General features: G+C 37.1%; 1 protein-coding gene across 1 annotated transcript; it reads right to left on the bottom strand.

Annotated features, from left to right (window-relative positions):
* Window positions 1-11227: 11227 nt before the first annotated feature.
* On the bottom strand, window positions 11228-13710 carry NAP1L2 (nucleosome assembly protein 1 like 2). Its single transcript, XM_021685669.1, has one exon. The coding sequence runs from the start codon at window positions 13424-13426 to the stop codon at window positions 12038-12040; it is 1389 nt and encodes a 462-aa protein (XP_021541344.1). The 5' UTR covers window positions 13427-13710; the 3' UTR covers window positions 11228-12037.
* Between the last annotated feature and the right edge of the window lie 1788 nt (window positions 13711-15498).

Raw genomic sequence — 15498 nt, 5'->3', positions numbered from 1 at the left:
TCTCTCTGTCAAAAATAAATAAAATCTTTGAAAAAAAAAAGAAAAAGAAAAAGATAAGCAATAACAAGTATTGGTGAGGATATAGAGAAGAGGGAACCTGTGCACTGTTGTTGGGAATGTAAACTGGTGCAGCAACTATGGAAAATAGAATGAAAGTTCCTCAAAAAATTAAAAGTTAAAAAACTACCAAACAATCCAGCAAGTCCACTTCTAGGTATTGTAGAAAACAAAAACACTAATTCAAAAAGACATATGCACCCCTTTGTTCATCACAGCATTATTTATAATAGTTATGATATGGAAGCAACCTAAATGTCCATTGGCAGATGAATGGATAGAGAAGATGCAGCATAGGGCGCCTGGGTGGCTCAGTTGGTTAGGCGACTGCCTTCGGCTCAGGTCATGATCCTGGAGTCTCGGGATCGAGTCCTGCATCGGGCTCCCTGCTCGGCGGGGAGTCTGCTTCTCCCTCTCCCACTCCCCCCTCTTGTGCTCTCTCTCTCTCTCACTCTCTCTCTCTCACTCTCTCTCTCAAATAAATAAATAAATAAATAAAAATTTTTTAAAAAATTAAAAAAAAAAGAAGATGCAGCATAGATAGATGAATGGATAAAGAAGATGTGGTAGAGACATATGATGGAATATTACTCAGCCATAAAATGGAATGAAACCTTGTTGTTTGTGACAACATGGATGGACCTAGAGGGTATTATGTTAAGTGACATAAGTCAGACAGAGAAAGACAAATAACACATGATTTCACTTATACATGGAATTTAAAAGACAGAACAAACAAAACTAAACAGAAACAGACTCATAGATATAGAGAACAAACTAACATTTGCCAGAAGAGGAGAGAGAGGAGATGGATGATATAGGTGAAAGGAGTAAAAGGTACAATCTTCCAGTTAGAAAGTAAATATGACATGGGATATGATCCATAGCAAAGAAAATATAGCCAATAATATCCTAACAATTTTGTATTTTGATGGACGATAACTAGACTTATTATGGTGACAATTTCATAATGTATATAAATACTGAATCACTACTGTTGGACACCTGAAACTAATACAATATTGTATGTCAATTATTCTTTAATGAGAGCCAACTTGTTTCTTGGAAAAGATAAACAAAATTGACAAACCTTTAGGTAGACTGACCACATTTAAAAAAAGAGAGAAATAATTAAATGAGAAATAAAGTGGGGACTTCACTACTAATTATACAGAAATATACTAATTATAAGAAAGTATGATTAGCAATTATACACCAACAAATTAAATAACTAGATGAAATGGACAAATTCCTAGGAACAAATAAATTACCTAACCTGACTCAAAAAGAAATACAAAACTCAATAGAGTTCAGTAATTATACCTCACCAAACAAAGAAAACTCCATGGCCAGATGGCTTCACTGGTGATTTCTACCAAATATTCTAAGAAAAACTAAAACCAACTCTCAAACAACTCTTAGGAAAAAAAAGTAGAGGAGGAAAGACTACTTGCTAACTCCAAGAGGTCAGCATTACATGTTGACAAACTCAAAGACCTGAAAAGATATTATAGACAAATATCCTTCAAAAAAATACTAACAAAAAAATTAAACAACATATGGAAAGTTTATATACCATGACCAAGTAGGATTTAACTGATGAATGCCACAGTGGTTCACCATCAGAAAATCAAAGCATTGTGGTCTGAAAACATACAAGGAATAATTTCAATCTTTTTGTACCAGTTGAGACCTGATTTGTGACCCAGTATGTGATCAATTCTGGAGTATGTTCCATGTGCATTTGAGAAGAATGTGTATTCTGCTGCTTTAGGATGAAATACTCTGAATATATCTGTTAAGTCCATCTGGCCCAGTGTGTCATTAAAAGCCTTTGTTTCCTTGTTGATCTTCTGCTTACATGATCTGTCCATTCCTAAAATTTGTATGGAACCAGAAAAGACCCAGAATAGCCAAAGGAATGTTGAAAAAGAAAACCAAACCTGGAAGCATCACAATTCCAGACTTCAAGCTGTATTAAAAAGCTGTAATTATCAAGACAGTATGGTACTGGCACAAAAACAGACACATAGATCAGTGGAACAGAATAGAGAACCCAGAAATGAACCCTCAACTCCATGGTGAACTAATCTTTGACAAAGCAGGAAAGAATATCCAATGGAAAAAAGACAGTCTCTTCAAAAAATGGTTTTGGGAAAATTGGACAGCCACATACAGAAGAATGAAACTGGACCACTTTCTTACACCCATACACAAAAATAAACTCAAAATGGATGAAAGACCTAAATATGAGACAGGAATCCATCAAAATCATAGAGAATAACACAGGCAGAAACCTCTCTGACCTCAGCCACATCCTAGAGAAGAATACAGGCAGCAACCTCTTTGACCTCATCTACAGCAATTTCTTGCTAGACATGTCTCCAAAGGCAAGAGAAACAAAAGCAAAAATAAACTATTGCAACTTCATCAAGATAAAAAGCTTTTGCACAGCAAGGGAAAGAGTCAAGAAGATTAAAAGGCAACCTACAGAATGGGAAAAGATATTTGCAAATATCTTATCAGATAAAGGGCTAGTATCCAAAATCTATAAAAAACTTATCAAACTCAACCACCAAAAAGCAAATAATCCAGTCAAGAAATGGGAAGAAGACATGAACAGACATTTCTCCAAAGAAGGCAGGCAAATGGCCAAAAGACACATGAAAAAATGCTCAACATCATTTGGCATCAGGGAAATACAAATCAAAACCACAATGAGATACTACCTCACACCAGACAGAATGGCTAAAAAGTCAGGAAACAACAGATGTTGGCAAAGATGCGGAGAAAGGGGAACCCTCTTAACTGTTGGTGGGAATGCAGACTGGTGCAGCCACTCTGGACAACAGTATGGAGGTTCCCCAAAAAGTTAAAAATAGAGCTACCCTACAACCCAGCAATTGCACTACTAGATATTTATCCAAAGGATATAAACATAGTGATTCAAAGGGGCACATGAACTCCAATGTTTATAGCAGCAATGTTGACAATAGCCAAACTATGAAAAGAGCCCAGATATCCATCAACCGATGAATGGATAAAGATGTGGTGTGTATACACACACACACACACACACACACACACACACACACACACACACAATGGAATATTACTCAGCCATCAAAAAGAATGAAATCTTGTCATTTGTAATGACATGGATGGAACTAGAGGGTATTATGCTAAGTGAAATCAGTCAGAGAAAGACAAATACCATATGATTTCACTCATATGGGGAATTTAAGAAACAAAACAGATGAACATAGGGGAAGGAAAGGAAAAATAAAATAAGACAAAAATTGAGAGGGAGGCAAACCATGAGATGTTAAACTCTAGGGTTTCTGGAGGGGAGGTCGGTGGGGGGAAGGGATAATTGGATGATGGCCATAAGAAGGGCACTTGATGTAATGAGCACTGGGTGTTATATGCAAGTGATGAATTACTAAATTCTACCTCTGAAAATAATAAAAAATAAATAAAATAAACTTAACCAAGGAGGTGAGAGATTTGTACACTGTAAACTACAAAACATTTCTAAAAGAATTAAAGACAGAAATAAATGGAAGGACATCCCATGTTCACAGATTGGAAGAATCAATATTGTTAAGATATCAATACTACCCAAAGCAATCTACAGATTTAATGTAATCCCTGTCAAAATCCCAACTACAATTTTGTAGAAATAGAAAAATTCATCCAAAAATTCATATGTAATCTCAAGGGATCTTGAGTAGGCCAACAATCTTGAAAAGGAAGAACACTTTTGGAGGACTCATACTTCCTGATACCAAAATTTATTATGAAGCTAGAGTAATCAAAACAGTGTGAAAATGGCATAAAGACAGACATATAGACCAATAAAATAAAATAAAGAGCTCGAAAATACACCTTTGCAAAAATGGTCAAATTTTTCAAATGCTGAAATCATTCAATTGGGAAAGGACAGTCTTCAACAAATGGTGTTGGAAAAATTGGATATCCACATGTGAAAGAATAAAGTTGGACCCATATCTTATGTCATATACAAAAATTAACACAAAATGGATCAAATACCTAAATGTAAAAGCTAAAATCATAAAACTTGTAGAAGAAAATATAAGGGAAAACCACATGACATTGGCTTTGGCAATGATTTCTTGGATATGACACCAAATGCACAAGGAACAAAAGAATATGTAAATAAATTAGATTTCATCAAAATTTAAAATTTTTCTACATTAAGAATGCCATCAATAGAGTTAAAAGGCAATCCATGGAATGGGGGAAAATATTTGCAAATTATAGATCTGGGATAAGGGATTAATATACAGAATATACAAAGAACTTCTACAACAACTACCCAATGCAAAAATGGGCAAAGGATTTAAATAAACATTTCTCCGAAGAAGATACACAAATGGCAATGATGTATATGAAAAGATTCTCAACATCACTAATCATTAGGGAAATTCATATCAAAACCACAGTGAAATACCACTTCACACATTATAATGGCTATTATTTTTAAAAAGCACAGAAAATAATAGGTATTGGTGAGGATGTAGAGAAACTGAAACCCTCATTAAATGGTACAACCATAGCGGAACTGAGGGGTATTCTAAAAAGTACCTGACTGATTCTCCTCCTCAAAACTGTCAAGGTCATCAAAAAATAAAAACACCTGCACATTGAACCTAAACAGGCTGACTGTCTGCTAAAATATAAGATTTAAATAGGAACCAGTGTCTCATAACATAATACTAGGAATGTCCAGGATATAATAAAAAATGATTCATCATATCAAGAACTAGAAAAATCACAACTTGAATGAGTAAAAACAATCAACATATGCCAACACCAACATGACTCAGTATTGTAATTACTGGTAAGTATTTGAAAGCAATTATGATTAAATGCTTCAAAGAGCAATTATGAAGACTCTTGAAACAAATGAAAAGGGGAAAATCTCAGCAAAGAAAGAGAAGTTATAAAAATGAACCAAATAGAAATAAAGTTGAAAAAATAAATAAAACAAATACAGTGGATGGATTCAATAGCAAAATGCGTATGACAGGAAAGAATCAGTGAACTTGAATACAGATAAATAGAATTGACCTTATTTGAACAACAAAAATAGACTGAAGAAAAAATGAACAGAACCATGACATCTATAACAATAATAAAAGATCTAACATCATGTCATCCAGGCCCCAGAAAAAGAGGAGAAAGGGTGTGGAACTGAAAAAATATTCAAGGAAATAAAAGCTGAAAATTTCCAAAATCTGGCAAAAAGCATAAACCTACAGGGCTCATGTAATTCTGTTCTATTTTTGTACCTGCCTGTGAGTCTCTCATTATTTCAAATAAAAAAAAATTTTAAAAAGAGAAAATGACAAAAGAAAATGACCTCAAATCCTCTTGTTTGTGATCACCTCAGGGATATAAAGCTATAAAAGAGTAGCTATAATTTATTAAACCCTTACTATGTACCAAACCAACCTTATGATTTTTTTTCTCCATGACAATCCTGAGAAGTGAAAATGATTATTATAATAATAACCACCTAATGTTTTAGAGCTTGCTATGTGCCAGACATTGTGCTAAGTGCTGGGTAGTCATTATCACAAAGAATCATCAAAAGAATCTTATGACCTAGGCACTATTAATTATCTCCATCGTATAGATATGGAAACTGGTGACCCAGATCACAAGTTCCACAATAGGAACAAGAACCGAGATTTAAAACTTGAGGTTTAAAACAGCAATAAATTTAAATTAAAACCCATGCAAGAATAGGTCAGATTAGCAGTCTAAACTATAGAATATTTAAAGGAAAATGAGATTTCATTCCTGTAATACTTTTACATTGTTAAACTACAGTAGGGAGTTTTCTAAAAAACCTTCAGCCTAGCTGTTATCATATATTCTAAATCAATGAGGTAACACATCTGACAAAGGAATATGTTAATATCTATTCCTATGCTAGTACCAAGCAGCTTTAATATGGGTAGAGGCATTTTGATATTAAGCAAACTAGCAATACATTCATCATCAGTTTCACTGAAGGCAGCATAGCGTGATGAAGAGCATGAGCAATGAGATCAGATATGAACTCTTGCACCACTAATTGAATGGTACTGGCAAATCACGTCTATATCTCAGATTTCTCAACTGAAAAATGGAGATAACCACCCTGATCCAAACTCTAGTGAGAAGGTAATTCTGAAATGTTCTAAAATACCACATTAACATACAGAAAGAGTATGCAAGTTTAATACTTGACCATGAAATGCAAATATCTTAAATTGGCTAATACGTATCTTAGTAAGTATAAGCACCTTTTCAATTCCTCTAAGCTGTAAAATAGAAAGTACCTCATCACAGTGAGAAAGGGAACTCATCACAAACCACTCACTCTTCCCTTATCCACAGGACTCCTGGCAAACTCTAAGTGATATTTTGGACAACAAAGATTATGGTGTAAATATCATTTCTACTTGTTACTGAAATATTCTGCGTTAAAACATGCACATACATGCACAGATGCAAGCATGCACATACATAGACACAATGTCAATATTTATTACCTCCTTTCACCTTGATAGCTGATGTAGAAATATCAAATGATAAAACACTCCATACTGGTTCCACCTGTTGTGAATCCTTCTGACCATGAGCTTCCTCTCACTCTGGATCATCCAGCTGTGTGTGTGTGTGTGTGTCTGTGTGTGTGTATGAAAGAGTCTGAGAGCATGTTAATGTGAAATAGAAAATGTAAAAATACAGCCATCTTTCACCATTTTCATGAAATTGCCTTGTGAAATTTTTATTTCAACACCAATCTTACCAAATAAGACTGGTTGGAAAGCTTTTTTCTCACGTCAAGTGATACAATCGATTGGAATGCTGAACCTTTTGTATGTTTAAATTAATACACAGATTCTGCACTTTACAGAAGCAGTGAATCACAAACAGATGATTAACATATTACAGACTGATTTCTTCTACCAAATACGCCTACACTAGTATTGACATTGAAGTACTCAGTAGGTGTCAGAACCAGTAATACTCCTTTTATACACACTACTTCTTGTATAGATGTACATACCTGTATTTATATACGCTTGACCCAAATCTGTCCTGGGCCCAAGGTGCCATTGTACTTCATCAACCAAAAGGATATCTATTCTGCAGGTATTTGAAATCAAAACCTCCCACACTGTCCAATTCTGGGACTCTCCTCTTGTCATCCCTTAAGTTTCTCTTTCCCCCAGGTGTGGGTCAGATCAAATGTTAACCACGCCAGGACCCTCCCTCCACGCTGCCACCTATCATTGCCTTCCCTCTGGGTACCTTCGCTTTAGCAGACAGACAAGTCGACCTTGACTTCAACGTGGAAGAACGCGCCTCCATTCCCGACCTCCTTCAAAGCCACAGACAGCACCCCGACCCGGGTATGCCTCGGCCAGAACTGCCTTTCTTCTTACCGGCACAGGCACTATTACACACACAATATGGTTTCGTAAACCACCGGAGCCGGGAAGACGACTCACCCATTCCTTTTGACCAGCATGCGCGCACACGCGCGCGCGCGCACACACGCACGCACGCACGACCGCGCGCACAAAGGCCGAAGAGGAGAGATACAGTAGCGGCCTCCATGATGATTAAGCCCTGTCTCCCCCGCCCCCATGTGCTCTCGCACACGCCCTGATAGAGAAGTTTCACCGGGGCTAGGGTCCTTTATGACAAATGACCATTCCCCCCCTAACTTCCTTCCCACTTTACCCCATCCCATGCGGGACCGCACGTGAACACACACATTGGCGCGCGCACACGCAAACCTCTGCAGAGCCAGAAGTGAGGAGGTGTGTGCACAGGCAGAATGGAGGGCAGTGATTACCCGTTGGCTGCATGACCTGGAGAGTTTTTATTGTCTTAAAACACCCTGAGAACAGGTCAACAGATGGATCATTAGAGTAGTTTTAAAAAAAACAGGCTGAGATTGTTTACTTTGGGACATACTTTTCTCTTTTATTTTAAAACCTGTATTATTTGACAAAAAAAATTCAGAGAAAATATATTTCAGAAATGTGTTCCATGTAAACTTATTCTTTATAATTATTTTTTAAAGATTATATGCTTTAAAATAATAAGCTACACGTTGCATATATCTGTGTAACTAAAAAAATCTGTTATGTACCTATGGATGATATATAATTTCGTGATTCTTATTTTCTGTATTCTATTTTTCTCTGGTTTCCAAATATTTTAATTTAATAATGCACCATTGGCCAGTGAACAAATGGCCTGTGGTGAGTGTTGAGTTTGGTGTACACAGCTACGAAGATAATGAATGCGTTCAGTGGTGAGGAAGTAACACCATAGTCACTATATTTTCCTCATCATTAACCAGGCTTGTCAGTATCTTAAGTACTGCCGCTAAATTTGCCACTTAGCTTCCTTAATACTTGCAGAAATCCTGGAGATTTTGTTATCAAAATGCAGAGTATACTCTTTCACTTTTTGTAAATTAGAAAACAAATTACAAGGACAATTATTAATAATTTAATAAAAATTTACTGCACTTTCACTGTATACCAGTTTTGAATATTTCACAGATATAAACTTAGTAATAAAATAACATAGATACACCTATACAGCACTCCCTATGTGCCTTGCATATTTCAAGCACTTCATATAAATCAATTAAATCTTCATAATAATCTATGAGGTAGATATGCAATTATTATATTTTTACAGATATGAAAACTAAGACACATAAAGTAACTTGTACAAGGTCACCAGACTAATAAGTTACAAAATTGGGATTTGAACTTAAGCAGCCTGGCTTCAAAGACTAACCACTCTACCATATGATATATAATACTAAATACTACAATTTACACTATAAATTTTTATGTACCCAAAAAATGGAATTTTATTGTATTTAGGTATTTCAGTATATTCCCGGGAAATACCAAACTTCTAACAAGGCCCAATAGCCACCTCAACAACCCTTTCAGGACTGTATAAATGATACATTTTTTAAAGAACAATTATAAAAATATTAAGGTAAAAATCCTATTCTTAGTCACACTTGGGCACTAAATCCTAGTATGTGGGCTGAAACTAATGGCCTACCCTCAAAGCCTAAAGTTCCTTTACACTAGTCTAAACCCAAATCAAATGAACATCCATCCCAACACAAGCTAAGGGAATGATGACAGCCTCAAATTTCATCCCTGAGAAGGGGTGAAAGAGAAGGAAATATAAAAAGCAGTCCCTGACATTAGGAAACTGGCCTGGTCCACACAGCTAGGCCATGCTATTCTTCTATTGGATATAAAACATCTCATAGAATACCAACCTCAAGCAAGGTTATCCTGGGACTGTAATAAAATGAGACAAAGTAAGGCCACCTAATTTTGTCTAAGCACAGACAAAAACAAAGTCACTGTGTCACTCACAAAATCCCAAAAACCACTGCCATTCTAGCTAAAATGAATGGCTATGACCTCCTTACCAATTACAGCTGTATCCTTGTTCTAGTCTCTCCTCCCTATGGATGAGATTTATTGAACTACCAACCATTAAATTGTCCTATAATATAGAGTAAACCCCCACTTCCACAGAACCTCCATCAAATCACACAACCAAAGCCCAAATTCCACAATGTTTTCTAACACTTACTTACTGATAACATACAGTGTCTCCCTAGGATGTGTGTTCTCTCTCATGGCAATGACGGAGACTATGGGTATGTTCAACTTGTTCAACTATGTTCAACTTGGGCATGTCCTTGTTCAACTATGGGTATGTCCTTGATGGTCTTTAGCTAGACACCACTGACATGAGGGATAAAGCAAAGGTCAGAAGCAGTTTTACTGCTCTATCTCATGGAGGCTAGAGAAAGGGACAGGAGGGACTTCAAGATGCTTAGCCCCCTCTGTAAAATAGAGGGAGAGATACACCCATGTTTCTGATTTTTAATGCACAGTAACAGTAACTACAATTAAAAGAGGCCCAATCTTGGTTTTGTTGGGGGGGTTGGAGGGTCAGGAATTTAACAGAGGTCAAGATTGAGGGTGGTGAAGAGTATGAAAATGTTTATATTTATCAAGCATACATTGGAAGTATTTCCCAATTTAGGTTCCCCTATAATACTAAGTTGTTTCTATTTCCCTATACCCTGTCAACTATTGCAACCCCAGAGAAAAGCAAGTGAGCATTTACCATTGTCCCTGGGAGAAAGATATATTACAGGAGGGTCCTATCCAGATAGGAAATGGAAAGAAAACGCCCCTATCTTCCTCCTCAGTTGATTGTAAAGATGAGGCAGGGGTAAGAAAATCAGGCAGTGTTATAAACTTACCTCTCTGAGCCAAAATCCGAAGGAGGCATGTTCAATAATGGAGGAATAAGTCACAAGCAGAAGAGCTTTTGTTCCACTTTCATCTTATAATTCTGTGGGATCACATCACAATCACCTGGGATGGAAGAGTGGATAGGCAGCAATAACGAGACACAGTTAGCACTTCCTAGCCGCTCTCAGATCTCACATGGCTTGGAAGGGATTTAAAAATTCCGTTTTTCCCAGAGGGATAGATGTGACCTTCAGAGTCTGCCAAAATGGGAAGCCAAACCTCTGGGTTTCCACATATGAAGAAGGCAGGGTCAGCTCTGAGACAAGTCAGCTCTCTAACCGACCACATCCTATTTCCCCAGTCAGTGCACTCCCCCACCAACGTCATAAAACAATATAAGCCCCTCTACATCTAGATGACATTGTGGAAGGGTAGGTAAATCTGAAATATAGACTAACATACAAGAGCCTGTTATTTATAACAGTGTTTAAATTATGAAATAGCAAATTTACTGGATTAAAACTGAGATTTTTGTTTCCCTGCAAACTTGGGGTGTGGAAGTGGACTCAGGATTAAAATTAGATTAGTTAAAAAAAAATCTGAGTTTCTTTGCACATCTAAATATAGTGTTAGTAAACCTGCATGCATATTTAAACACAGAAAAATAATAGAAAATAAGTCAAGACATTAACAGTGCTTATCTTTGGGGAGTGGGTATGTGGATTTTGGTTTAATTAATGTGTTTTTTAGTATTTTCCAGATGTTTTCCAATGAACATAATACTTTTATGAGAAAAAAAGATCAGTTTTAAAACAGGATACACTCTGAAATTTTTATTTATTTTATTTCGCAGTGAAAGAACATAAAAAAAACGTCAAAATGGTAACATGATTACTTCCAATGAATGATTAAATGTACTATAGGAAGAGAAATTATACACTGTGATTACAGTTTACAAAATTACACAGAACAATATGTGGTGATCTTTTGAGAGTACTGTGATTAACACTTCACTGATAAACACCAACCTCAATATAACTAAGTTTTATTATTTATCATGGTCACATAAAATACAAGAGCCTATGGACAAGCTGTTATTAACCATAAATGTGGTTTTGCCTGAAACTCTTAACCATATGCAGGCTTCTTAAGCATTCAAGTTTTAAATTCTACTGTATTTTTATTGCAAAATGAAGCAGGTACAACAGAATTAAACCCACTAGATAAAGGACTAAGAAAACACAAATATAAAAAACAAACAACAACAACAGCAGAAAACCTTGGGTTGGTTCTCCAAGATTTTCTTTCCAAATAAATGACCTCGTTTAGCAGTTCCGATAATATTCACAGCCACAGACTAATAGCTACATGATAAAAGGACTTTAGAAGGATTCAACTACACAACACTATATTAATATTTTAAATCATCTACCACAGTTTACATTTCTTGAAAGCATTCTACTACTAAAATGCAAGATCAAATGAATTAGTATTTAAATTTCCCTTATACTTCTGAGACCTATGTTTTAAGTGACACTACAAGAAAAAATTCAGAACACAAGACTGTAATTAACTTCTTATATCTTGAGTAACGATCTAGGGCAGTTAATGTCAGGGCCAAGTACACTTTGCTTTTAGCGATCAATGTCTTCCACTATTGCCTCCAGATTTTTGCAACAGGCTTTAACCTCCTCAATTGCAGCCATCCAATTATCATAAATAATTTTGTCATAAATTGCATCATTAACTTCCCTAACTACTCCCTCCTGCTGAGATTCAAGTGCATCACCTGAGAAAAACAGTACTGATCTTGGGATTATGTAAGTACGTAAATTGTGACCAAGTAAAAAGTCATCATTTCCATCTTTTCCATTTGAGCTGATTCCATGAGGAGTAAAGAAATTGAAGAATGAATCCTTGGGAAAATTTTCAGTTACAGTTCGGATTGTTCCCCAGATCCGGTGTTTCTGCTTCTTCCTGATGGTTTTCAAAGTGACATTCTTTCCTTCATTCCAATCTATCTCACAGCCTGTGCAATACTCAATCGCGGTTCCCCTATAGGGATGGGGATCATAATACGCCAGCCTTGACTTCAGCACATAAGTCTTTGTTAACAGCTCATTTTTGAAATATTCATTGGGCTTGAAGTGAAATTCTAGTGTAAAACTGAGAGGCTCACCAGGATCTGAAAGTTTCACTTTAATATCTGTTAGGAGCTTCAGAATAGGCTCGTCATATTTCTTAATCAAAGGAGTGAGTGTGTCAACGTTTTTTAAGACAGTCAGCCAAAAATCAGGAATTCCTTTAGGATCCTGTTCTTCTTTATTCTCTTCTCCAGTAGCCTCAATGTCATCATCATCATCATCGTCATCGTCATCGTCATCATCCTCCTCAACAGCATAATCATAATAATCTCCCTCATAGCCATCATCCTCATCCATATACTCATGCATCAGGCCCTCCTCATTACCATACATCTCTTCCTCATCATACATCGCATCATCATAGTTCTCAGAGTCTGAGTTGTATTCACATTCCTCTTTTGTAGGTTCATAGATTGCATTTATGATCTGACGTCTTTTTTCCAATAAGGGTTGATACATTTCAGCAAACTTTCTTTCAATGCCATGAAATTCCCTCAGAAATTTGGATTCTAGATTGGCCACTCTAGTTTGAAGCTTTTTGAGGGCTAACACACGGTACTTAACTTTCAAAGGTAGACTTTCAACGAAGTCTGTATCTAAAAGATAACCAATAAGTCCTTTTGGACGGTCTGAATCCTCATCAGTATCTTCATCTTTTACCCCGCCTTCCCCGGACCCAGCAGCAGCATCTTCACCTTTTCCCCCTTCTTCCCCATGCCCAGCGGCGGCTTCTTCACCGCTCTCCTTATCATCTCCAGGCCCAGCTGCGACATCTTCACTGCGCTCCGGCTGTTCCCCGGGTCCCTCCATCATTACCTTATTACCAGCCTCTTCTTGACTAGATTCTAACAGTTCCTTGTGGTCGGCTGACTCGGCCATTTTTCAAAGGACCGTAACGCGTAAGGTGGCTACCGCCAAGATAAGGAGACCTGGCCTCCGCAGGGAAAGACTCACCGGAATAGCAGAAGCGGCGGTGGTTGGGGCAGAGGTGGAACAGGCAGTAGTGTCTGGGCTGCGGGAGTAACGGTGGAGGCTGCTGCCGGGATGAAGGCTGTGCTGATGCTGTGAGAAGCGGACAGAGGCAACCGTAGCCAAGGCTTGAGTGCAGAGAGTGGCGATGGTCAGCCTTGGAAGAGCGAGCCAGAGACTGCAGAGAGCTGCAGTGGGCGGACCCTTCGCAAGCAGCAGCTGCTGCAAGAAAAAAACGGTGCCGCAATATGATTACGCAGCTGTCTCTTGACTAGATTTTCTCCCGGCAAAGAGTTGGCTGCGTCACTCCCTTCCTCCCCTACGACTCTGCTCTAATCTCATTAGCTGGGCTGGGCGATTGACAAGTCCTGAGCCAATAAATTATTAGATCTAGCAAGTTTTCCAGCTCTGCTCACCTTCCCAGGTTCTCTAATATAGCTGATTCATCCACCTCTCACTTATCCTCCAACCCCCTCCCGAGTTTTCAGAAACCTAGATTTTATTTGTTTATTCTCTCAGTTTGTAACTGGTATTATAATATCAAAAAAAAAAAAAGCTAAAAAAAATACTATCTAAAATGTAGGACAAGGCCAGAGGACAAGTCATCCACCCATCCTAAATCTGTCCCTTTGATTTTAGCCCCAGGCTCTGGAAAGAGGAGAGGTGGGGGCGGGGGGATTTATAAAGATAGGCTAGAAGGGAAAACACTTAAAAAATCAGCGATCTTGATCTTAGGATGGTGTAATTGTCAGTGATTTAAATAGTCTATATTTTGTTTTTTACTGTATTTTCCACAAGCTATATGGTAAGTGAGCAGTAATTTTAAATTGGAAATGCCTCCTAACATTTCCTGGGGTGGCAGGGGGGACAAAAGAGGTGGTTAGATGAGGGTTAGGGTGAAATAGGGCCCGTGATAAAGATCCAAAGTGCTGTATCCAACTGACAAGTGAACACACAAGACAATAAACCAGTCTTATCAGTAACTCACTCCTAATACTGACTTGTCTCTTCCTCTTTTTGGATACTGGCTCTCAAGCCATTGGGCATTTTAAAAAGAAATGTTCAAATGTAAAGTAATATTTATTTAAAAATCATAGCATTTGCTTGACACTTTTGAGTTACTGAAAATAATCTAAATCTCAGCATTAAAGACATGGTTAAATACATGATACAGGATGGAATACTATGCAGTCATTTGAAAATATCTTCTGGGGGCGCCTGGGTGGCTCAGTCGGTTAAGCGTCTGCCTTCGGCTCAGGTCATGATCCCAGGGTCCTAGGATCGAGCCCCACATCAGGCTACCTGCTCAGCAGGATGCCTGCTTCTCTCTGTCCCACTCCCCCTGCTTGTGTTCCCTCTCTCACTGTGTCTCTCTCTGTCAAATAAATAAATAAAATCTTAAAAAAATAATAAAAAAAAGAAAATATCTTCTGGATAGGAATCATTGATGTTATTTATTGTCCATATTTCCAATGCTGATAGTTTATTAATTGAACAATTTTTTAAATTTTAACTATTTCCCAGATTTAAACAATTTGCATTGTTATTATCACAGAGATAAACACTGTTTACATATTGTATTTCTTTAAGATTCTTTCAGTATACAGGTAGTTTTCTTTTTACTTATTTTATCTCCGCGTACTGTATACCATCACAGTATTTACAAAATTCAGTTTTCAGCCTTATGTATCAGTCTGGTAGTTCCCTTGTTATGAGTCCATCGCATTCCAAGTTTCTTTTTCTGGTTCTGAAGTTGCAACATTCCTTGTAGTTTTCTGATAATAAATTCAACACATGCTCATTTTTAAAAATTTGGAAAATAAGGAAAATTTTAGAGTACAACAGAAATCACTAGTAATCTCACAACCCTGACAGAACCAATGTGAACATTTTGGTCCTTTTCTTTCTAACATGTCTATATATGTGTTGCATTTAAGCTAGAGTTTTCTAAAAACAAAACTGAGATAAACCCTTTTATAAAC

This window comes from Neomonachus schauinslandi, chromosome X (assembly GCF_002201575.2).
Source record: "Neomonachus schauinslandi chromosome X, ASM220157v2, whole genome shotgun sequence".
Classification (NCBI taxonomy): Eukaryota; Metazoa; Chordata; class Mammalia; order Carnivora; family Phocidae; genus Neomonachus; species Neomonachus schauinslandi.
This window is presented reverse-complemented; position numbering and strand designations above follow the sequence as displayed.

Coding starts and splice junctions, on each gene's coding strand:
- NAP1L2 (XM_021685669.1), bottom strand. CDS start 13,426: ATGGCCGAGTCAGCCGACCACAAGGAACTGTTAGAATCTAGTCAAGAA.